Source organism: Eschrichtius robustus, chromosome 9 (assembly GCF_028021215.1).
Source record: "Eschrichtius robustus isolate mEscRob2 chromosome 9, mEscRob2.pri, whole genome shotgun sequence".
Lineage (NCBI taxonomy): Eukaryota > Metazoa > Chordata > Mammalia > Artiodactyla > Eschrichtiidae > Eschrichtius > Eschrichtius robustus.
This window is the reverse complement of record NC_090832.1, coordinates 27,121,244-27,144,467: the sequence shown is the minus strand read 5'-3', so window position 1 is coordinate 27,144,467 and position 23,224 is coordinate 27,121,244. Positions and strand designations below refer to the sequence as shown.

The following is a 23,224-nucleotide window of genomic DNA, read 5'->3' as shown; positions in this document are numbered from 1 at the left end:
AATATTACCACTCCCAGTCTATAGAGGATAAATAGAATACTTAATATTGGCCCAGGAAAACATATTTCAGTTTTTCTTTACGCTAGAAATTACATTGACGTGGACTCTATAAGAAAGGCTGTGCCTCAGAAAAAAGGTAGTTTCAGAATTGCAGAGATTTTCATAAGAGAACAGATTCTTTTTAAAGACTTTGAATTGCTGTTGAAATGTAAATTAAACCTGCAATCTTTTCATGTCAGTTGTTGAGCAATGAAGTAGTATTTAAAAACACAAAATGTTAGCGTTCATGTAATCCAATATCCTTATTTTGTAGCCATGAATGCTTTTAGAAATTGCTAAAAAACTCTAGTGTCTCTCATCTCAAATGTCCTTGTACTATATAAAAAAAACAAACAACCAAAACTTGTTAGGCTTCCATCCTACAAAGTATGCTAATGGGAATATAATAAACTTTTGCAAGGGTAGATTGATTAATAATTCCATTTGGTTTTTGTCTTTTTATATACAGTAGAAAAGAGCACATTTTTTTCTTTATTAGATTTTTAAATGTAGATTAGTAGTGGGGCTCTGCATTTATGAATTGGTTGAACCTGTTTTGATGAAATCTGCTATGTTAAATATCTATTTTTTCTTAGATAAAATTTTTTGTAGTTTTAATATTTAAATTATTTCTTTTTCTTTATGTTCACAGATTCTGGAACTTTTCAAAGCCTGACCCTCTTCTTGAAACAGTGGAACATCATACAGAATTTACTTGCGGTTTAGATTTAAGTCTTCAGAGTCCTGCTCAGGTAATGGATCAATCTCCTCATGTTTTTTCTACCCATACAGTGTACAAATACCTCTACATGTGGCATGTGTTGCTTTTATGAGCAAGAGTCTTGCCTTTAGGGCAGGGCAAAGTACGTTTACTTAATAAACCTGATCTTTTTTTGCCGTATAAACTTGAGCATTTGAAATACTAGGGAAGAAGAGGTATCCAGAAACTTGGCATACCTCTCTCCTTTTGAGAGATTGACTTGTCTGAGAGGAAAAGGAGACTTCCCCAAAATTATTGTGTTTAACATTGTAGACCTCTTCCAATGGGTAACAAGAGAAGAATGAAATGAGGAAGGATTGTCCCCAGAGGTTGGTGGGAGTCAAGAGCGTGTGGTCCTGGATTCAGCTGTCCCGCTAAGCATTTGAGATGACGGGCAGGTCATTTCTCTGTCAGGACTATCACCCTCATCTCCACACCCCACGATGGAAGAGAGGCTTTACACGAAGAACAAAGTAGAGGAGAGTGGCAACTGTTTTAATTACTAAAGTTCATATTTCCCCCCTTTTTTTCTCTTGAGGACTTCAGAGTCAATATTTTAGATTTTAAATATTCTTCAGGTTTTTTAAAAAAGCAGTTTCAGTTTTGTAAATTGTAAACTCAGGTCAGAAACACTGGACTATGTTGAGTGATAAGATACTTTATAATACAGATTATGTGAAAACACCAACATATCAATGGAACAAAGTAATATGTGAAAATTCTACAGTATGACTAAGAAGTTATGCATTTATGATAAATTTTAGAAGTTAGACAAAAAACAAATTACATTTCTCAATACTGTATTCTTAAGTTTAAGTGAATACATGGGTTTCTTATTATTTTAGGAGTTCAAGACAATTCTGAGTTTAAAATATTTTCATTAGACATTAGAATATTCTCATTAACATTAGAATAATTGTTTGAAAATGACTTAACAGCATCTAGGAAGAGAACAAATTGAAATAGTGAGGGGTGAAATGGCATTATCTTTAATGTGTATACAATGTGCTTTAAATGTACTAGTTCTTTTTCTGAGAAAAACATTTATTATAGATGATTTTTTAATAAAATAATTATACCCATTTACTATCCCAGTTTAAAAAAGTTGTAATGTACCTATTGAAATATGGCAATACCCAAAAAATGACCCTAAATAGATATCTTCCTTCTCGTATATTTCTATTAACCCATCTCTGTGATCCCCAGACTGTGGCCTGAGGCAACACATGTGCCTCCGTGACACATGGCAGTTCCTCACCCAGGTCTTGGAGAGAGCCAAATGTCGAATTAGTGTTTTCACTTTCTTCAGATAAGTACCTCGAAGTGTAATTCCTGGATCATATAGTAGTTCTATTTTTAATTTTCTGAGGAATCGCCAGTATTTTTTTCCATGGTGGCTACACCAATTTGCATTCCCACCACCAGTGTATAAAGGTTTCCTTTTCTCCACATCCTCACCAACGCTTATTATTATTATTAATATTTGGCTGCGTTGGGTCTTCGTTGCTGTGCGCGGGCTTTCTCTAGTTTTGGTGAGCGGGGGCTACACTTTGTTGCGGTGCATGGGCTTCTCTTTGCAGTGGCTTCTCTTGTTGCGGAGCATGGGCTCTAGGCACACAGGCTTCAGTATTGTGGCACGCAGGCCCTAGAACATGTGGGCTTCAGTAGTTGTGCCACATGGGCTCAGTAGTTGTGACTCGTGGGCTCTAGAGCGCAAGCTCAGTAGTTGTGGTGCACGGGCTTAGTTGCTCCGTGGCATGTGGAATCTTCCCAGACCAGGGATCGAACCCGAGTACCCTGCATCGGCAGGTGGATTCTTAACCACTGCGCCACCAGGGAAGTCCTAGAGTTAATTTTTGTGTATGGTGTAAGATAGTGGTCCAGTTTCATTCTTTTGCACGTGGCTGTCCAGTGATTTGTGTTTTTAAATGTCATTCTGGCTGTTGTGGGAGAATAGACCATAGGTATGATTGGAAGCGGGGAAGTCATATTGGAGTATCTTGGAGTAATCAGGCAAAAGACAACGGTGACTTAAAATCTAAGAGATGTAGAGATGGAAAGATTCAGAATAAATTGCTGGATGTTTCATATGGATCAACTTAATAGTTTGGAGATAGTGGTTGTAGGATTTGCTGCTGGATTGGAAGTAGGCTATGAGAAAAACAGAAGAATCAATTTGGATTTGGATCTGAAAAACAAGGTGAGATAGGGGAAGAGGAAGGAACTTCAAATAGGAACAATCAAGAGTTGTGTTTCAAATGTCTCCTGTTAGACATTCAAATGGAGATAGGCAGTTTGATAGAGGCTGTCCACCTCAGGGGAGAGTTTAGGGCTAGAGACACAAATATGGGAATTTTTAGCATATAAAGGGCTTTAAAAGTTTGGGGGCAGAGTGAAATTATCTGGAGAGAATATGTGGAAGAAGAGGCTCAGAAAAAGCTGGAAGCCTGAAAGAAGAGAATTCCAGCAAAGGGGATTGAGAAGGAATGATTAGTGAGGTAGAAGAAAAACTATAAGAGTATGGTATCTTTGAAGTTCAAAGAAAATAGTAGTTCAAGGAGGAGAAAATCATACATGCTGCTGGTGGGAATATAAAATGTTGCCATCACTTTGGAAAAGTTTGACAGTTTCTTAAAAAGTTAAATGTAAATTTACCGTACACCTCAGCAATTACACTCTTAGATATATACTCAAAAGAAATGAAAATATATGTCCACATAAAGACTTGTATGTGAATGTTCATAGCCAGAAAGTAGAAGTAATCCAAACGTCCATCAACTGGTGAATGAATAAACGAAATGTGGTATACCAATGCTACAACATGGATGAATCTGCAAAGTATTATGCTAAGTGAAAGAAGCCAGATACAAAAGACTACATATTGTATAATTTTGTTTATATAAAATGTCCAGAAAATGCAAATCTATAAAGATAGAAAGGAGATCAGCGGTTACTTGGGGAAGGAGCTGAGAATGGGAATTATCTGCAGATGAACACAAAGGGTCTTTAGGGAGTGATGGAAATGTTCTAAAACTGGATTGTGGTAATAGTTATACAGCTGTGTAATGATACTAAAAATCATTGACTTGTACACTTAAAATGGGTGAATTTTATGGTGTTTAATTTATATTGGGTTGGCCAAAAAGTTCGTTTGGGTTTTTCCATAAGTTGTTTCTGAAAAACCTGAATGAACTTTTTGGCCAACCCAATACCTCGGTGAAGCTGTTTAAAAAAAGAGAGATAGAATGGGAAAAGTTCTGATTTTTCCTAAGATGTAAAAAGATGAAAATCTTTTCACTGTAAAAATAAGAAAAAAGGCAGATAAACTATAAAATCAGAACTTTGTGAACCCATCAGAGAGCTGAGGTGGCAGGGAAAAGAAGTAGCCTGAAATCCAAAGAGAGACAGACCCCTTCCTCTAAGGAGAGATGGGACACTAGGACTATTTTACCTGTGACAAAGCACAGGAAGAAGACACAGCTGCTATATGAAACGGATATAGTGGAAAAAGTGAACAACATGTGTGAACAAATGAGGGATTTCAGCAGAGAGATGAAAATATAAGAAAGAATCAAATGAAAATAGAAAAAATTTAGAAGTACAGTACAAGGGATACAGTCCTTCAATATACTCATCAGTAAATTTAGAGATAGGTCACTAGAAGCTACCCAAGCTGAAACAATAGGAGAAAACAAGAATGAGGGAAGTAAAAGAGAACAGAACATCCAGGAACTATGGGAAAATATCAGATTGGAGTCCAGAAGGAAGGAGAGAATAGGGAAGAAGTATTTAAAGAAAATTTTCCAGGGAATTCCCTGGCGGTCCAGTGGTTAGGACTCAGTGATTTCACTGCTGTGACCCGGGTTCAGTCCCTGGTTGGGGAACTAAGATCCTGCAAGCTGCGTGGCATGGCCAAAAAAAAGAAAAAAGAAAATTTTCCAAAATAGTAAAAGTTGTGAAACCACAGATCCAAGAAGTCCAGAGAAACCCAAGCAGGATTTAAACAAAGAATCAAAACATCAAGGCATACCCATATTCAAACTGCTAAAAAACAAAGATAAGGAGAAAATTTTAAAGGCAGACAGAGGAAAAAAGAAACATATCCAGAAGACTAGAGATAAGAATTACAGCAGACTTCTTGTCATAAATCATATAGGCCAGAAGATGATGAAATGTCTTTTTAAAGTACTGAATGAAAAAACTGTGAACCCATAATTCTATACCCAGTGAAAGTACCATTTGAATATAAAGAGAAAATAAGGAAATTTTCAGACAAAGGAAAGCTGAGAGCACATCTCTGCTGTAAGAAATGTTAAAGGAAGTTCTGTGCAGAGAAATAAGCCCAGACCAAAACGTGAAACTATGGAAAGAGAGAAAAGGAGGGAGGGAAGGAGGAAGGAAGGAAGGGAGGGAGGGAGGGAGGGAGGAAGGGAGGGAGGAGGGAAGGGAGGGAAGGAAGAAGGAAGGAGAGAAAGGGAAGGAAAATGAAAGGAAGGGAAGGAAGGGAGGGAAAGAAGGAGAGAGAAATAAAACCTCTGGAAATGGCAAAAATGAAGTAAATGTACAAGACACTTTTTAAGTTAATTTTATCACTCTGAAAAATAATTAACTGCCTAAAGCAAAAGTAGTATTGTATTCAATACATTTGTGTACAATCTATTGTAAGGTTTTTAATATATGCAAAAGTAAAATGTAGGACAATAATAGAACAAGGGAAGAGAGGGAGGAGTTAGAAGTATACTGTTGTAAAGGCATTACTACATGTGAAGTGCTATAATACTATTTGAAGGTAGATTGTGATAAATTCAAGATGTATATTGTAAACCGTATGGTAACCTCTAAGAAATTTTTTAAAAAGAGCTATCATTAATAAGCCAATGGTGGAGATGATTATTTTAAAAATCAATTACTTCAACATAATAAAAGCCACATAGAAAAATCCTTAGCCAACATCATACTCATTGGTGAAAGACTGAAAGCGTTTTCTTTAAGATCAGGGATAAGACAAGGATGTTCACTTCTACCACTTCTATTCAACATAATATTGGAAGTCCTAGCTAGAGCAATTAGTCAAGGAAAAGAAATAAAAGGCGTCTAAATTGGAAAGAAAGAAGTAAAATTATATCTTTTCTCAGATGACATGATCTTATACGTGGAAACATTTGAATCCAACCATTTCAACAATTATATTAAATGTAATGGTCTAAACACCGAAATTAAAAGACATTAAAAGTGATAGATATGTGAGGGACTTCGAGAAGACTAGGTCAAGATTTAGTGACCTATCAGATTAGGGGTTTGAAGAAGAGGTTTTCTGACTCCAAGTTCTAGGATTTGGTTACTTTCTGTATAACATTTTCAGTGATTAGTTTATCCTGTTCTCCATTTTATTTATACTGTGTCTTGGACTTTAAACTTTCCTTTTAAACTAAGATCATGATCCCAACCAATATGTTTTTTTTTAAAAAGCATATCTAACATTAACACATTTTAACCCAAACATTTGTTTTTATTATTAATGTATAGTTTTACCAAGTAACATTAAACTCCTTTCTAGGGGAAATAAGAATCAAGTTCTTAGTGCATATCCCTATATTTTTCTCACTTATTTTATCTCAGTTGTCTATTGCTATATAACAAACTCCCCCACAATTTAGTGGCTTAAACAACCATTTTCTTTGCTCACAGTTCTGTGAGTCAACAATTTGGGCTGAGCTCAGCCAAGCAGTTCCTCTGTTGGTGTCTCATGTGGCTCCAGTCATCTGGTGGCTTAACCAGGACTGGGTGGTCTAAGATGGCCTCACATAGATGTGTAGGGTGTAGCACTGGTTGTCTTCTGATCCATGTGTCTCTGGATAAGTCCAGGTTTCTTCACCTAACAGTTGTAGCTTTCCAGGAGGGTGAGAGCAAAAGCTGCAAGGTGTCTTCAGGACTAGACTTTGAAGTCACACAACATTCCTTCTGTGGCAAAGCAAGTTACAAGGCCAGCTCAGATTCAGAGAGTGACAGAGAGACTCCACCCCTTGTTGGGAGGAGCTGCAAAGAATTTGTAGCCATTTCAAATCTACCACATTAACCTTTTGTTGGTATAGTTGGTAGTTTAAGTTATTTTTGACATATAATATTTATCCTTTATTCTCACAAATCTGTATTCAGGTTTACTGGTTGCATGTTAATTTAATTTCACTCTTTGTTCATAGTTTATTCTCTTAGAAAGTATCTTTCTCTCACCTCTTAGAAAGTACCTTTCCATCTGCTTTCAAAAACTTGTCATCTCTTGTGGTGATCTTAACAGCTGTGAGACTTTGCTGATGTTACTTTTGGGCTCCCGTGTCTTAATATATTCCCTGTCTTAAAAGAGATTTTTCTTGTATTTATAATTTTATATTTATAATTTTCTTTTTAGCTTCTCCATTCTTAGAGATCTGAAAAATGAGATCCAAAGACATTCTTGTATTATAACCTTCTTTCTTTTTGACAGAGTGTAAGATCTTGTCTTTAAAGGTTTAAAACTTGACAAATAAGTGTCTGGGGTCATTCTTTAAGGATAATTGCTGAGAAATACTCTGTGCCCTCTTGTTAACCAGGCTGAAATCATCTTTCACTTCAGAAAAATTTTCTTTGAATTTTTTCCCTCTGATCTTGATTTGTATAGTCCTGGCATTTTCTCTTTTCTTTCTTATCCTTATTATCTCTATATTGGAAACCTTTTTTTCTGTTTTTAGGCTTATGATTCTAGACCTGTAATATGTCCATTTGTATAATTGGGATTTTCTGTATTAATGTATTTTTAGAATCCCTGACTTTGTGCTCTGCAGTATCAACTCTGCTCTTTTGAATGCTCATGGATATTTAGTTTAGTATGTATAAGCTGGGTACAGGTTTATATATCATTACACATTCCTTTTGGAAGATAGTTATTTCTCTTTTAAATCCCCTTTAAAGTAGGCATTATTAGTTCATTCCAAGACATTTCATCTATGTGTTTAATAAATTTATCTTTTTTCCCCATGATGAAATTGGGAAATTACATTTAGAAGAAAGAAAAAAGATTACCCGTGGTTTTGCCACTCTAGAAAGAATCTCTATTATACCATATTAACTTGTTTCTTTTCAGCCCTTTTTAAGGAATTTTTATTTGAAGTGTAACACCCATATTGGAAAATGCACATATTTTAAGTGTGCAACTCAGTAAGTTATCAAGAAGTAACTATACCTGTGTAACTACCATTTAGGTTAAGTATGGAACACACTACCAGCATCCCAAAAAGCCCACTCATGTTTCCTCCCAAATCTTACACCCCTTTCTCCTTCACAAAGATAAGTACTCTCCTTTTCATTTTGTTTCAGTGGAAGATGCTTAGATTTGGTTCTGATTTAAACTAGTTCTGTAGGTGTGGTTTTTTTTTTTTTTTAAAGTATTTATTTATTTATTTATGGCTGTGTTGGGTCATCGTTTCTGTGCAAGGGCTTTCTCTAGTTGCGGCAAGCGGGGGCCACTCTTCATCGCGGTGCGTGGGCCTCTCACTATTGCGGCCTCACTTGTTGCGGAGCACAGGCTCCAGACGCGCAGGCTCAGTAGTTGTGGCTCACGGGCCCAGCTGCTCCGCGGCATGTGGGATCCTCCCAGACCAGGGCTCAAACCCGTGTCCCCTGCATTGGCAGGCAGACTCTCAACCACTGCGCCACCAGGGGAGCCCTGTAGGTGTGTTTTTAAAAGTATATTTGACTTTATTGATGTTTTAGCAAAAAAAATTAGCAATGTGTGTGTGTGTGTGTGTGTGTATATGTGTGTGTGTGTATATATATATATACATATATATGTATATATACACACATATATATACATATAGAATCATTATGCTGTATACCTGGAACTGATGTAATATGGCAGTTCTATCTCAATTAAAATAAAATAATAAAGAAACAACAAAAATTTTAGGGTATCATTTAAAAATTCAGCTCATGTTTTGATTCAAATCCCTATTCCCACAATCTTAGATACCAGGTTTAAAGGTTGACAGTGGATAAAATATTTTAAAATTCTCGGTATGAGGTTGGAAAATCAGATTTTGAAGATGGCTAGCATTATTAGTAGTTAGGATATATGTGTCCTGTTCACCTTTAATCTGAGGTGATATTTTCTGCATCTGTCGCAGACTAGCTTTAGAGTTGAAAAGAACACGTGCCAGAAGCACCCAGTGTCCTCAGGCATTAGTCTCTGTTGTTTCCTCTTTGATGCCTTCATAATTGTGCAATTTTTAGCTTAAAACTGTATAACAAATGCTTGTTTTCCCCCAGCCATAAAACCTTCCCCAGGCCCAGCTCCGTAGGATCTTGGTGTAACCCTGTGTCTACTAACCCCTGCACTGCATGAACTGCCCTTGCAGTGAGAGCTTCTGAAATTGTTGACGCCTTAGCCTCTGCTGCCTCTGGGCTCCCATTCCTGAATCAGTCATTTACTCTCTTATTCATTTTTCTTTCTCTAGACTATAGAGCATTACTTCTTAAAAAACAGCAGACTTGACACACAACAAGTTACTTTTCAAAAAAACTTCATTTGGGCTCTTGGTCCTACTCAGCTTACTTCTGAAGTCTTTTTGATTTTGTAACCCACTCTTCACAGTGTCGTTCCTCAACCTTCTGCAGTATCATTAACACTCCGGACATTTGTCCTTACCTCCTATCTTATTGTTAAAATAGACAAGAATGAATATCTTCTTCCAGCTCTATCACCTCAAAATATTTATGTTCCATCTCTCTTTTTCCCCTTTCCATTAGGTTCCTAATTTTCTCATTGGCTTCTTCATCCAGGTCAATAATCCACCAGTTTTTGTTTTGTTTTGTTTTTTGTTTTTAGACCATCAGTCAGTTCTTTTCTCTATTTTCAAAATTCACTTAATCCCACTGTCTTACCTCCCTACCAGTAAATTCAGTTTCTCATCTAGTATTAGACATCGAGAATTAGTAGTTTACCTGTTGCTTTTAGTTTCTCAAAGTCAGCACTCTTTTAAGTCCCTGTATCTGTCTTCCTTTCATCATTCAATTGAAGTTAAGCCCCAAAAGGTCACTAGTAAAAGCTCCTGAAAACCAAGTTAGCCTTTTCTCAGACTTTTTTAAGCTATATAATGTTAATTTTTTTAAAAGAAAAATCTTCTCCTCCTATTGCTTTAATGCTAACCACGCTAAGCAGTTTTCCTTACCTGTTTGCTAAATATCTCCATCTCTTAGGCCAGTTTCTTCCTTACCATCCTTCCAAAAGCAGATATTCTCCAATATACAAGTCTTAGTCCTCTTTTATGCATCTTCTTCTTGAAGCTGGCATCTAATTATATGTTAGTGATGCTTGACCCATTTATCCGATTGCCTTTACTGTGTGATCTCAATAGATGTTATTATATACGTATCCTTCAGTGTTCCTAACGTGGTCAATTGATTGCATGATGGGGCCAGACTAGAGACCTGGGAAACCATCCTAGTTTTCTTGTTTCTCTTTGCATCCCTAAATTCAAATGGGCGTCAAGCTTATGAATTTTTCCTCACCAATATCTCTGAAATGTGGACCATGCTATTCTAGCTCCACTGCCTTAGATAAGCATTTATTAGTATCTCTGCCATGGATGACTGCAGTAATCTCCTAACTGGTCTCTAAGCTCTTTCCATCATTCCACTGATTTCTCAGCACTGCTTATGGGGAGAGCTCTCCATAATGCAAGTCTGATTTTGTTAGTCCTTGACCTGAAATATATCAATGGCCCCATTAAAGGCAGCAACAAGATGAAGTTTGCCACCCTTATTACTGTTAATCAACATGGTTCTAAAAATTGTAGCCAATTAGTAATAGGAGAAAACAAAATGGAATATAAATATTTTTAAAAGGTAGAAAATTTTATCATTATTTGTACTTCATACTATTGTCAAATGTTATAATCCAAGAACATCAACTTTAAACCTATTAAAAATAACACGTGTTCAATAAGAAGATCAATTAAAATATACAAAAATGAATACCATGTGGATACCAGTAATCATCAGTTAGAAAATAAAATGGCAAAAATTACTTTTACATGGCAACAACTGTGTGTGTGTATGTATGATACAAAGAAGAATAAAAATTTTAAAATGTGCAGGACTCTAGATAAAGAAAATTATATGCCTTCACTAAGGGACTTTTAAAAAAGACTAGAATAAATGAACAGACGTATCATGTTCTTGCAACAGAACACGTTTTTTTTTTCTTACGGCTGTCATTTTTTTAGGCCTTTCTCATCTTATAAAGATATTACGTTTGCCTCCTAACAGGCCTTTCTCTTTTTGGAACGCGTGGTTAGTCACTCCTGTGATTGCTCTTTAACTAGTCTGACCGTTAACTTTCTGCCATACTGGTTACATACCAGTTTTAATTTACAAATCGACATAGTTAAATTGTCATCCTCATCATGTCCTCTCAGAAACCTTTCAAGAGGCAGCTTATTACCTCCATAGTAGAGTCTGAACTGTTAATCCTACTTTCAAGACTCAATATAATCTATGTTGCTTTTTAATTTTATTTCTCAACCATCCTATGGAATCTCCCTATTTCATACCAATTGTATTTTATTATTTGTGATCTCCATGTGTTTGCCACTTTTCCCCTCACCGTCCTCCACTTCTGCCTGGGCAAAGTATTTCTGCCTTTCCAAGTCCTGGACAAGGTCTTCTATTCCTTCTCTCCTTTCTCATTTTTTTCTTCAGTAGATATTCAAGTCAAATTCTGAAAAAGCAGCCCAGACATTATGTTGCAATGTATTAAATAACGGGCTAAAGAAAATATGTCTTATTTACTCAACCAGCTTCCGGAAGGAAGTGACTACAGAGAAGAACGTGGTTTATTATGTTAATCAGTATGGAGTTTAAGTAAAAGTAAGGAAAGTGTTGACTAATATACTAAAAAAAGGTCTTTTCATTCATTCATTCATTCAACATTTATTTAGTACATGCATATCAGGGAGTTTGCATAAATTCACTATGTAACTCCTGACACATGGCTGGTTTGCGTTTTGATCTCAGATTAAAGGAAACTTAGAGGACATAGGGATGAAATGTACTGCATTGGGTGCTTGCAGGTTAAGAAATAAATTTTCTACTTGAATATCCTTGGGCAGAAGATGTAGAGACTGGAGGCTCCTACCCTGTGGTGTCCACATGCACAGTCACTGCAAGGGGAGAGGGTCACACAAGATAGGCCTTGGCAGCCAGCCTTCAAGAAACCCTAGACGGGAGTCAGACAGGAGCCAGAAAAAAGCCTCTCAAAAGATTAAGAGTTTCATCAGAGGACTTATAATGCAATTTAGTTACCTTTAAGCTAGAACTTTTAGTTTTTCATTTATTCTTTTTTTGTTGTTGAAGTATAGTTGACTTACAATATTGTGTTAGTTTCAGGTGTATAGCATAGTGGTTCAGTAGTTTGGCAGATTATATTCCATTACAGGTTATTTTAAGATAATGGGTATAATTCCCTGTGCTGTACAGTATGTCCTTGTTGTTTATCTGTTTGATATGTAGTAGTAGCTTGTATCTGTTAATCCCATACTCCAAATTTGTCCCTCCTCTCTTCCTTCTTCCCTTTGGTAACCATAAGTTTGTTTTCTATATCTGTGAGTCTGTTTCTATTTTGCATGTATACCCATTTGTAGTATTTTTTAGTTTCCACATGTAAGTGATATCCTATGGTATTTTCTTTCTCTGGTCTTCATTTATTCTTATTTATTCCACTGCCTAGAACACTTTCCTTCTCTCCATTGTATCCCTGCCCCACAAACAAAGGCTCTCTGGCTTAGGCATACTTCTTTAAGCCACAGCTTAGATAATATGTCCTCCTGAAAGCATCCACTTTCCTCACATTTGGTTATAGTGATCCTTTTCCTATTTCTACTAGACCCTGTCATTCTTCTATCATTGTTCACATCACTCTGCACTGTAGGTGTCTATTTACTTATTCATCTCTCTGCTGGACTCCAGATCTGTGGGGACAGAGACGAGGACCATCTTGTTTACTGTAATATCTCCAGCATACTTCTGACACAGAAGAGGTGCTCAGAAAATATTTATTGAATAAATGGATGAATATAAGTATATATGTATATGTGAATTATATTTTAGATAGCTTCGTAGTGCAGAGGAGTATTTTACTAACAGCTCCTGGGACATAAAAGAAAGCTCCGTATGAAACCTCTAATTAATACAGGCAGACCTCGGAGGTATTGCGGGTACGGTTCCAGACCACCACAGTAAAGCGAATATCTCAATAAAGTGAGTCACACAAATTTTTTGGTTTCCTGGCGCATATAAAAGTTATGTTTACCCTCTGTTGTAGTCTGTTAAGTGTGCAATAGCATTAGCTCTAAAAAAAAGTACATACATTAATTTTAAAAATACTGCATTGCTGGGGACTTCCCTGGTGGCGCAGTGGTTAAGAGTCTGCCTGCCAATGCAGGAGACACGGGTTCGAGCCCTGGTCCGGGAGGATCCCACATGCCGCGGGGGTAACTGGGCCCGTGTGCCACAACTACTGAGCCTGTGCTTCAGAGCCCACGAGCCACAACTACTGAGCCCACGTGCCACAAATACTGAAGCCCATGTGCCTAGAGCCCATGCTCCACAACAAGAGAAGTCACCGCAATGAGAAGCCCATGCACCGCAACGAAGAGTAGCCCCCGCTCGCCACAACTAGTGCACAGCAATGAAGACCCAACACAGCCAAAATTAAAAATTAAAAATTAAAATTAAAAAAAAAGAAAGTTCTGTTAAAAAAATAAATACTGCATTGCTAAAAAATGCTAACCATCGTCTGTGCCTTCAGTGAGTTGTAATCTTTTTGCTGGTGGAGGGTCTTATCTCAATGGTGATGGCTGCTGAAGGCTGGGGTGGCCGTGACAATTTCGTAAATAAGACAGCAGTGAAATTTGCCGTATTGATTGACTCTTCCTTTCACAAACAACTTCTTATACTATGTAATGCTGTTGGATAGCATTTTTACCTGCAGTAGAACTTCTTTCAAAATTGGAGTCAATCCTTTTAAACCCTGCTGCTGCTTTGTCAACTAAGTTTATATAATATTCTAAATCCTTTGTTGTCATTTCAGCAGTCTTCACAGCATCTTCAACCAGGAATAGATTCCATCTCAAGAAATCACTTTCTTTGCTCATCCATAAGAAGCAACTCCTCATCCGTTAAAGTTTTATCATGAAATTGCAGCAGTTCATTCAATTGAATCACAATTCAGTCAGGCTCCACTTCTAATTCTAGTTCTCTTGCTGTTTGCACCACATCTGCAGTTACTTCCTCCACTGAAGTCTTCAACCCCTCAAAGTCATCCATGAGGGCTGGAATCAGCTTCTTCCACACTCCTGTTCTTGTTGATAGTTTGACCTTTCCCCATGAGTCATGGATGTTCTTAATGGCATCTGGAATGGTGAATCCTTTCCAGAATGTTTTCAGTTGACTTTGCCCAGATGTATCAGAAGAGTCAATATCTATGGTAGCCTTATGAAATGTTTTTCTTAAATAGTAAGACTTAAAAGTCGATATTACTCTTTGGTCCATGAGCTGCAGAATGGATGTTGTGTTAGCAGGCATGAAAACAACATTAATCTAATTGTACATCTCCATCAAAGCTCTTGGGTGACCAAAGTGCATTGCCAATGAGCACTAATATTTTGAAAGGAATCTTTTTTCTGAGTAGTAGTTTTCAACAGTGGGCTTAAAATATTCAGCAAACCATCTTGTAAGCCGAGGTGCTGTCATCCAGGCTTTGTTGTTCCATTTCTGGAGAACAGGCAGAGTCAATTTAACGTAATTCTTAAGAGCCCTAGGATTTTCAGTATGGTAAATGAGCATTGGCTTCAACTTAAAGTCACCAGCTACATTAGCCCCAGATGAGAAAGTCAGTCTGTCCTTTGAAGCTTTGAAGCCAGGTATTGACTTCTCCTCTTGAGCTATAAAAGTCCAAGATGGCATCTTCTTCCAAAAGTAGCCTGTTTAGTAGTCTAAACATTGGGAATCTGTTGTTTAGTGTAGCCACCTCATTATCTTAGTTTGATCTTCTGGATTAACTCGCTGTAGCTTCTGTATCAGCACCCTCTGCTTCAACTTTTATGTTATAGAGAGGGCTTCTTTCCTTAAACCTCATGAACCAACCTCTGCTCCTCCAAATTTTTCTTCTGTAGCTTCCTCACCACTTTCATTTCTTCTTAGAATTGAAGAGAGTTAGGGCCTTGCTCTGGATTAGGCTTTGGCTTAAGGGAATGTTGTGACTGGTTTGATCTTCTATCCAGACCACTAAAACTTTCTCCATGTCAGCAATAAAGCTGTTTCACTTCCTTATCATTCGTGTGCTCACTGGAGTAGCACTTTGAATTTCCTTCAAGAACTCTTTTTTTTGCATTCACAACTTGGCTAACTGGTGAAAGAGGCCTGGTTTTTGGCCTGTCTTGGCTTTTGACATGCCTTCCTCACTAAGCTTAATCATTTCTAGCTTTTGGTTTAAAGTTAGAGACATGCAACTTTTCCTTTCACTTGGACACTTAGAGGCCATTGTAGGGTTGTTAACTGACCTGTCTTAGGAGTAGAGAGGCCTGAGGAGAGGGAGCGAGATGGGGCAAACAGCCAGTTGGTGGAGCAGTCAGAGCACAAACGACATTTATTGATGAAGTTTGTTGTCTCGTATGGGCACAGCTGTGGCACCCCAAAACAATTACAATAGGAATGTCAAAGATCACTGATCACAGATGACCATAACAAATATAGTAATAATGAAAACACTTGAAATATTGCAAGAATTACCAAAATGTGACACAGACACAAAGTGAGCAAATGTTAGAAAAATGGTGTCAGTAGACTTGATTGATGCAGGGTTGCCACCTTCAATTTATAAAAAACATAGCATCTTCGTAGTACAATAAAGCGAGTCACGATAAGATGAGGTATACCTGTATTCATGGTGCTCAGAAATTCCATTTATCCCCCAAATCCTATAAAACTTTTTGCCTTTACCCAGATCTCTGACCTCACACCTGATTAGGTGCTCGTTACCATGTTTGAGGCTCTACTCAAGAAAATCTTTGGAGGAGGAAAATCACTGCTCATACATGGATTCATTCATTCATTCATTTATTCAACAAACATTTATTAAGGTTTATTATATACAAAACACAAGGAATACAGATTTGCTCAAGATATGTAATCACTGACTCTAAAAAGATCCTGTTTAGGTTTAGTTGTACAAAAGTGTTTACATCCATATGTGAATGTTGTTAGAAAACAGAAGCTATATTGCCCAGAATACTGTCACTTTCTTCTTAGTTGTCATAAAGCATAGAGCCTAATTTATTGTGCAAGTGTGGTAATGTGCTCAGCTCTGATGCCTGAAAGATTTTGCTCCATTTGTTCCCTTTATAACAGATTTTTTAAAAATCTGCATTTCCTTAATTTGGCCCTGTGGGTTTTAGCCCATTTAGAACTCACCAGGGTACAAATCTCAAATAAAATGAGTAAAATAAAAATATTGTTATTAACCATAGTTTAAATGGGTAATAAAATTTTCTAATGCGTTTAAGTAGAAATTCTGGATACTTGCTTACGTATCAATAGAATAAGATCAGGAAGCTACATAAACTTTTGGTTAAGAACGCTTCAGGTAGGACTAGTGTTTTTCTTTAAAGATAGTTCAGTCATGTTTCTTCTTTCTTAGTCCTCCTCCCAATTCGCAGTCTTCCTACCACGTATCAACCTACCAGATTTGAAGCTTAGATTCTAAATAAAAATGTGAAAATATGGCACAAGGTGTTTTCCATTGTATTAGTGGCAAATTAACCTCTTCTTTCTCCTCAAGAAAGGAAGAGAAATTTTCCTTTAGAAGGTTATTTGAATAATGCTAAATTTCTTTTTAGTCAACAACAAAAAATTCCTGCACATAAAGTACTCCCAAAGAACTCCAGGTTAGTGCACAGGACAAAAGTCCTGTTAATTGATATACAGTCAGCCTTCTGTACCCATGGGTTCCCCATCCACACATTTAACCAACTGCGGATTGAATATTAGGGGAAAAAAATTCCAGAAAGTTCCAAAGAACAAAACTTGATTTGCCACACACTGTCAACTATTTCTGTAGCGTTTACATTGTATTTACAACTATATACATGGCATTTACATTGTATTAGACATTATAAGTAAGCTAGAGATGATTTAAAAGTATATGGAAGAATGTATATAGGTTACATGCAAATACTACAGCATTTTATATAAGGGGCTATAGCATCCATGGATTTTGGTGTGTGTTGGGGTCCTGGAACCAGTCCCCTACAGATACTAAGGGGGGACTGTATATCAGGGGTTCTATATTAGAGGTTCTCATTTCTGGCTGCATATTAGAATCTTCCCTACGTATTTATAATACTCAGCTGGAGAATGCTCTGGATTAACTTTTGGAGGGCCAGGGGTTGAGACTCTGAAGGAAATGATTGATTTTCTCTCCCCTCCCCTCCCCTCCCCTCAAAATGTATATACCCACAAAATGTTGCATTGTGGACTTTCTGAAGCCCATCTGTGGACCTTGGTTTAAAGACCCCAGGCTGTAGATCAGCCCTAGGTGATACCAATGAAGCTGTTCCCAGGACCACACCTTGAGGACCAGTGCTATGAGGATGGCAGTCATCTGTCTTACCAAGCCCTCCAGGTGATTCTAATGCACGCCAAAGCTTGGGAACTACTGCCCAATAGAAATGCCTCTAGGAAACTACAGTTTAATAGTATGCTTTTGTCTTAATTGAGGGTTGGGATGTTTATTTTAAAAACAGCCATGTGAAGAATGACTTGTATCTCTTGTAAATCCACTCTTTTGGTATTTAATGCTTTTTGTAGTGGAGGTATATTATTATATATTTCTCTTATAGTCAAGTTCTAGAAAAAACTTTATCTCCCCTGATGAACTGGTAAATTTATTATGCTATTTGCTTATCTTACATTATTGTTTGCATTTGTCAGCTTTGCTGTCAGAAGGTGGAGAATAGAGCTCAGTTTCATACCCCATTTTAGCAGTTATTCTTAGCCTCTTTATCCTAGTATAATTATCGGTCCCTTATCCCCATTTCATGTGTGTTCTTTTAATGAAATGGTTTTTCTGTGGCCATGTTAAAGGTTAATTTTCAAAATGGCAGTCATGGCTCTCATACAAATATAGCATGAACATGTGTCAAAGACCTTATGTAATTTGTGAAGGATTTTACAACTAGCTCAAAGGAGCCTAAGAAAAAACACATATAGGCAATTGCTGAATGTGAAAATGAATTTACTAATAGGTGCAGAACTCGTCAGTATCTATAAGGCAGTAACATTTAATGATTAGAATCATCTCTTGGGAGACAGGATGAGGCATCGGTTGCATCTCCACAGGACAACCTTCATTTGCAATTTTAATGGCTGAGAATCATTTGATTACTATCAGTTTTCTATAACTTTAGAGTTGTAAAATAATCCAGTCAAAGACATTGGAAGGCATAGACCCCTATAGAATCAGGTAACCCTGTGGGGCTCTAGGACAATGCCAGCATTCTGCTGAAAGAACACCTAGCAATCTTTTTGCTGATTGCAATCTTTCACAGTTTTTCTTGACAACAAGGTAAGGAGCAAAGAAATGAGTCCTCATACAGGAGACTGAAATGGAGAAAGAGGATCTTCGGTAGATGAGAAAGGAGATATGCTGTTATCGTCTTCTCATTCTCTATGCTGAGTCTGGCCTTGAAGGAGTCTTCATGGCAGGAGTGCATTCCCGGGGATGGGAGGGAAAGATGGCTCGTTGTAGAGAAGCAGGATGGGACCTGGGAAAGATCCCTTGTTGTGTTTGGCAAGCTAAAACAATGAGTGGATCTCATCCAGTAAAGCAGATTTTTTATCATCATGTCATCTGCTTGTTTATTTTTTGGTCTTTTTGTTAACCCTTATTTTTAGCAAAGTCTTTTTTTTTTTTTAAATGTCTTTTAGGCTGGCCTCAGATAGGTAGTATGGGAAATTAAGAAAAAGCCCCATGTTTACCCTAAGTTATAGAATGCCTTTAAGGCCATTGGAGCGGTGATGGTAATTAACGAGCGCCCCCTAACCCCAGACCCACAGCGACCACACGGTCACCTTTCTTTACCAGGAAGTCTCTACAGTGCCTTCCTTAGAGAATCTGGAGCTGCATTGTTAGTTTACTAAAGTGCTTCTTACCTTATTATTATTTTTTTAATTGTTAGCTTTTTAAAACTTATAACACTAGATGGGGTTTAATTAATTAGTTAATGGAGAAATAGTGTTTGCATTAATTTGAGTCAGTCTATTCATAATTCTGTATCATTGCAGTTTTAGGTCTTTCTCATATTACCAATTAATGTAGTATAGAATTATGAACATTTGCTGATTCAGTGGCCTTGACATCTGTTAGTTATAAGTTCTGAGTAATTAAGAAGCTGGATTGAAGGGTGCTAAATAGGGATTCAGAAAGGTAATTTATGGATACCTTATATTAGAAGCTTAAGTCTCATTTCTCTGATTCTCTTCTCCATAATAGTTGACACTTAACATGCAGAAAGGCCCAGCACTTGCAAAAAAATATACATAGATGAGACGGATAAATTTATATAATGATCTTTGTATTCCGTGGTATAAAAATTTACAATTGCAGGATTAGGCAGATGATGAGTGTCAGTTGGCCTTTTGTGAGGCACTGTTTTCAGTGGACAGACTCAACAGATTTAGGTTCTGGTTCCAACTCTGCTGCTCTAGTGTGGTTATGAGAAAAAGTTAATCTCTGCAGTCTTAATCTATAAAATACATTCTTTGAGCTAATCTTCCTTGAGTCATTGTTATGACATGGACCATGACATGGTCCATGCCCTCAAAGAGCTAAAGACATATGCGTCAATAAATAAGCACAGCTGATTATTATAGGTACAATGAATGACTTCACAGAGGAGGTAATGCTTAAACGGATTCTTCCCAAAAGAGGTGTCATCTCCAGGCAAAACAAGGTGAGGGGCAGAGGGAAAGGGAAGGAGAAAGAGGTTATTCAGGGGAGGGGATCAGTGAGAGGATAAGAGCACAGAGGCATGAACAAGATGCCAGGATTTGAGTGTGTGAGCCTGGTGCAGTGAGAGTAAAAGAAGTGGGTAGCAGCCAAATCTTGAAGAGTCTGGTTTTTAATGCTTAAATAAAAAAAGTTTGACTAAAAGGTCTCTAATGCTTTCTCTAGCTTGGATTCTGATCTGAGGTATTGTTAATGGATGATAAGGAGTTAGTATGTTCTGATTAATCTGAGCAGTTCCTGTGTTCTATAGTGACAGCCAGGTAATTAGATGGACCAGGACTGTGAGTTCCCTTATATAACTTTCATCCTTTGCAACCATTAAAGGACGGGAAATACAGTGCAAATAACTTGGGTCAAATCCCTCTCCTGCTACTTCATCTTTCATGTTACTATCTACATTTTTTCATTTCTTCTTCTTATTTTATTGTGGAAAATCTCAAACATATAAAAAGCAAACAGTAGGATAAGGCACTTCCATTATCCAGCTTCAACAATTATCAACATTCTTGTTTTGTTTATTCCTCTACTCATGTCCCACTCCTCATTCATTATTATTATTATTGCTATTATCGTTGTTGTCATTATTATTCTTACTATTTCTAGGTATCATTTACATACAGTGAAATGTACAAATCTTAGATATAGGTTTTTGACAGATACACTTGTGTAATCTACATCCCATCTCAATACAAAACATTTGCAAAACATTTCCAAAATTCCCTTGTACCCCTTTCCAGACTTTCCCTGGCCCCATCCCTCCCTCCAGCTGAAAAGACAAAACAAACCAAAGGCCTAATTTTTTTTTTCATCTTAGATTAGTTTTACCTGTTTTAGAACTTACATGATGGAATCTCCTGGATGTACTCTTTCGTTTCTGGCTTCTTTCACTCCACTTATTATCTGTGAGATTCATCCACGTTGTCGTGCCCATCAGTAGTTCCCTCCATTGTGTTGCTTAGCAACATTCTGTTGCATGCATTTACTACAATTTGTTACCCATTCTTTTGTCTGTCTTTTGGTTGTTTCCAATTATGCAGTATTGTGAATGAAGTTGCTGTGTACATCCTTGCATACATTGCTTTGTGAAGATGTTTTCATTTCTGTTGGAAACCCCTCTAGGAATGGAATCACTAGATATATGTTTAACTTTATAAGGAATGGGCGGGCAGTTTTCCAAAGAGTGGTTATACCAGCAAGGTATGAGAGTTGGAGCTGCTCTGCATCCCTGCTAACATATGATATTGTCTATCTAAAATTAAAATTTTAGCCATTCTCATGAGTAAGTAGTGGTATCTCATGGTGGTTTTTATTTGCATTTCCTTGATGCCTAATGATGGTGAATATTTTTATGTGCTTATTGGTCATTCATATATCTTTTTTTATCTGTTAATAAAAAATTTTTTAATTTGTGTTGTCTTTTTATTATTGAGTTATAGTTGTTCTTTATATATTCTGGTTGCCAGATATATGTTTTGTGAACATTTTCTCCCACTCTGTGTTTTGCTTATTCGGTTTCTTAGCAGTGTCTTTTGATGAGCAAAAGTTTTATTTTTGATTGAGTCTAAGTTATCTAATTTTTATGGTTATTGCTTCCTGTTTAAGAAATCTTTACTTACCTTCAGATTGAGACTATATTCTCCTGTGTTTTCTTCTAAAAGCTTAATACCATTGGCTTTTATATTTCAGTCTGTGGGCCATGCATCTCAAATGAACTTTTGTTTATGGTGTGAAGTTGGGGTTGAGTTCATTTTTTTCCATGTGGACATCCAGTTCTAGCATCATTTGTTGAAAAGGCTTTTCTTTCCCTGTTGGATTGTTTTGGTACATTTGTTGAAAAGCAGCTGTCCAAGTGTGGGGTCTCTTCCTGAGTATGTTCTGTTCCTTTGACCTACTTGTATATCCTTATTCCAGTATTGCATTGTCTTGATTACTGTAGTTTTATGATAAGTCTTGAGTCAGACAGTGTAAGTAGTATAACTTTGTTGTTCTTTGTCAAGATTTTTGTGGTTATTTTAGGTCCTCTGCCTTTCTACTTAAACTTTAAAAGTCACTTTCTCCATTTCTATTAAAAAGCCTGCTGGGATTATGAATTATTTATAAATTATTTGGGGGGAGAATTAACTTCTTAAATACTGAACCCATGAACATGGTATATTTTCCATTTATTTGGGCCTTCTTTCATTTCTCTCAGCCGTGTTTTAGTGTGGACATTTTGCATATCTTTTGTTAAATGTGTTACTAAGTATTTTGTTATTTGATGCTATTGTAAATGAATTTTTTGATTGTAATTTAAAAATTTTTTCATGCTAGTATACAGAAACATGAGTGATTTTATATAGTAATCTTATACCCTGAGACATTGCTACACTCACCAAATTTTTAACACACAGTTCCTGAGCACCATGAACTATCTTCCCTTCATGTTTTTATGTGACTTTTTGGACTTGAATGTCCGTATCTCCCATGTCTGCCCCTAAAGAGGGCCAGTGTGAATGCCACGGCATTTGTGAAATCTTCTGACACTGCCCCAGTTGGATTCAAAGAGTTCCTCTCCTGAGACTCTCTATTAGAGCACTTTCCACTTCTGGTTTTGAATGAGCCATTCTTTGAAGGCAAGAGCTATACTTTTCCTCCTTTTTTATCCCCACAATAGCTAGTATGGTGCCTTGGTTCACAGTTTAAGAATGTATCTTTTCAGCATTTATCTCAGGACCTATAGGGAATTATGTAGCTCTGGCAGGAAATCCTTACAGGCAACTTCAATCAATTGGAACCAATCCCCGAAGTGTATCTTAAAAAGGGAAAATAGACCTTTTTTCAAAAACGTGTCCCTGTGTACTTCCTATTTAAAGAGATGTTCCCTGGTGGATGATCTACTTACACTCTAAAAGACTTAGGCTTTTCTGCCAGTTTTGAACATTTGTAGATTATGTTTCCTTTTTGTTTTCAGGTGGCTGACTGTGCTTGGGATGAAACAATAAAGATATATGATCCTATTTGTCTTACCATGGCTGCTTGAGATAAACTACTCCATTCAGAAACAAAGGATATGACTGAAGAACTGCTTAGCAGGAAATAAATGATTGATAACATAGAGTTTATGTTTTTATATACTATTCAGATTTCAAAATTTAAAAATTTATTCTGGAATCAGTTTTGAGGAAGCTGATAAAGACTTTGGCTCACTATTTAAGCCTGGTACATAAGCCATATTTCTTAAAATCCTAAGGAATATTGAAGTTATGGTATATCTTGTAGTGTTTATTAAAATATAACCTTTCTAGTATAAAATGGATTAAATATGAGAGATCTATAGATTATATTGA

The 23,224-nt window shown here is 36.9% G+C and overlaps 1 protein-coding gene across 1 annotated transcript in view; it reads left to right on the top strand.

Annotated features, from left to right (window-relative positions):
• The window catches only part of PEX7 (peroxisomal biogenesis factor 7), an 86,881-nt gene extending 63,657 nt beyond the window's left edge, over positions 1 to 23,224 (top strand). The window contains exons 9-10 of the mRNA XM_068551221.1: positions 692 to 791; positions 22,849 to 23,224. Coding sequence (XP_068407322.1) covers positions 692 to 791; positions 22,849 to 22,917 — 169 coding nt within the window. The 3' untranslated portion in view covers positions 22,918 to 23,224. The remainder of the gene's footprint in view (positions 1 to 691; positions 792 to 22,848) is intronic.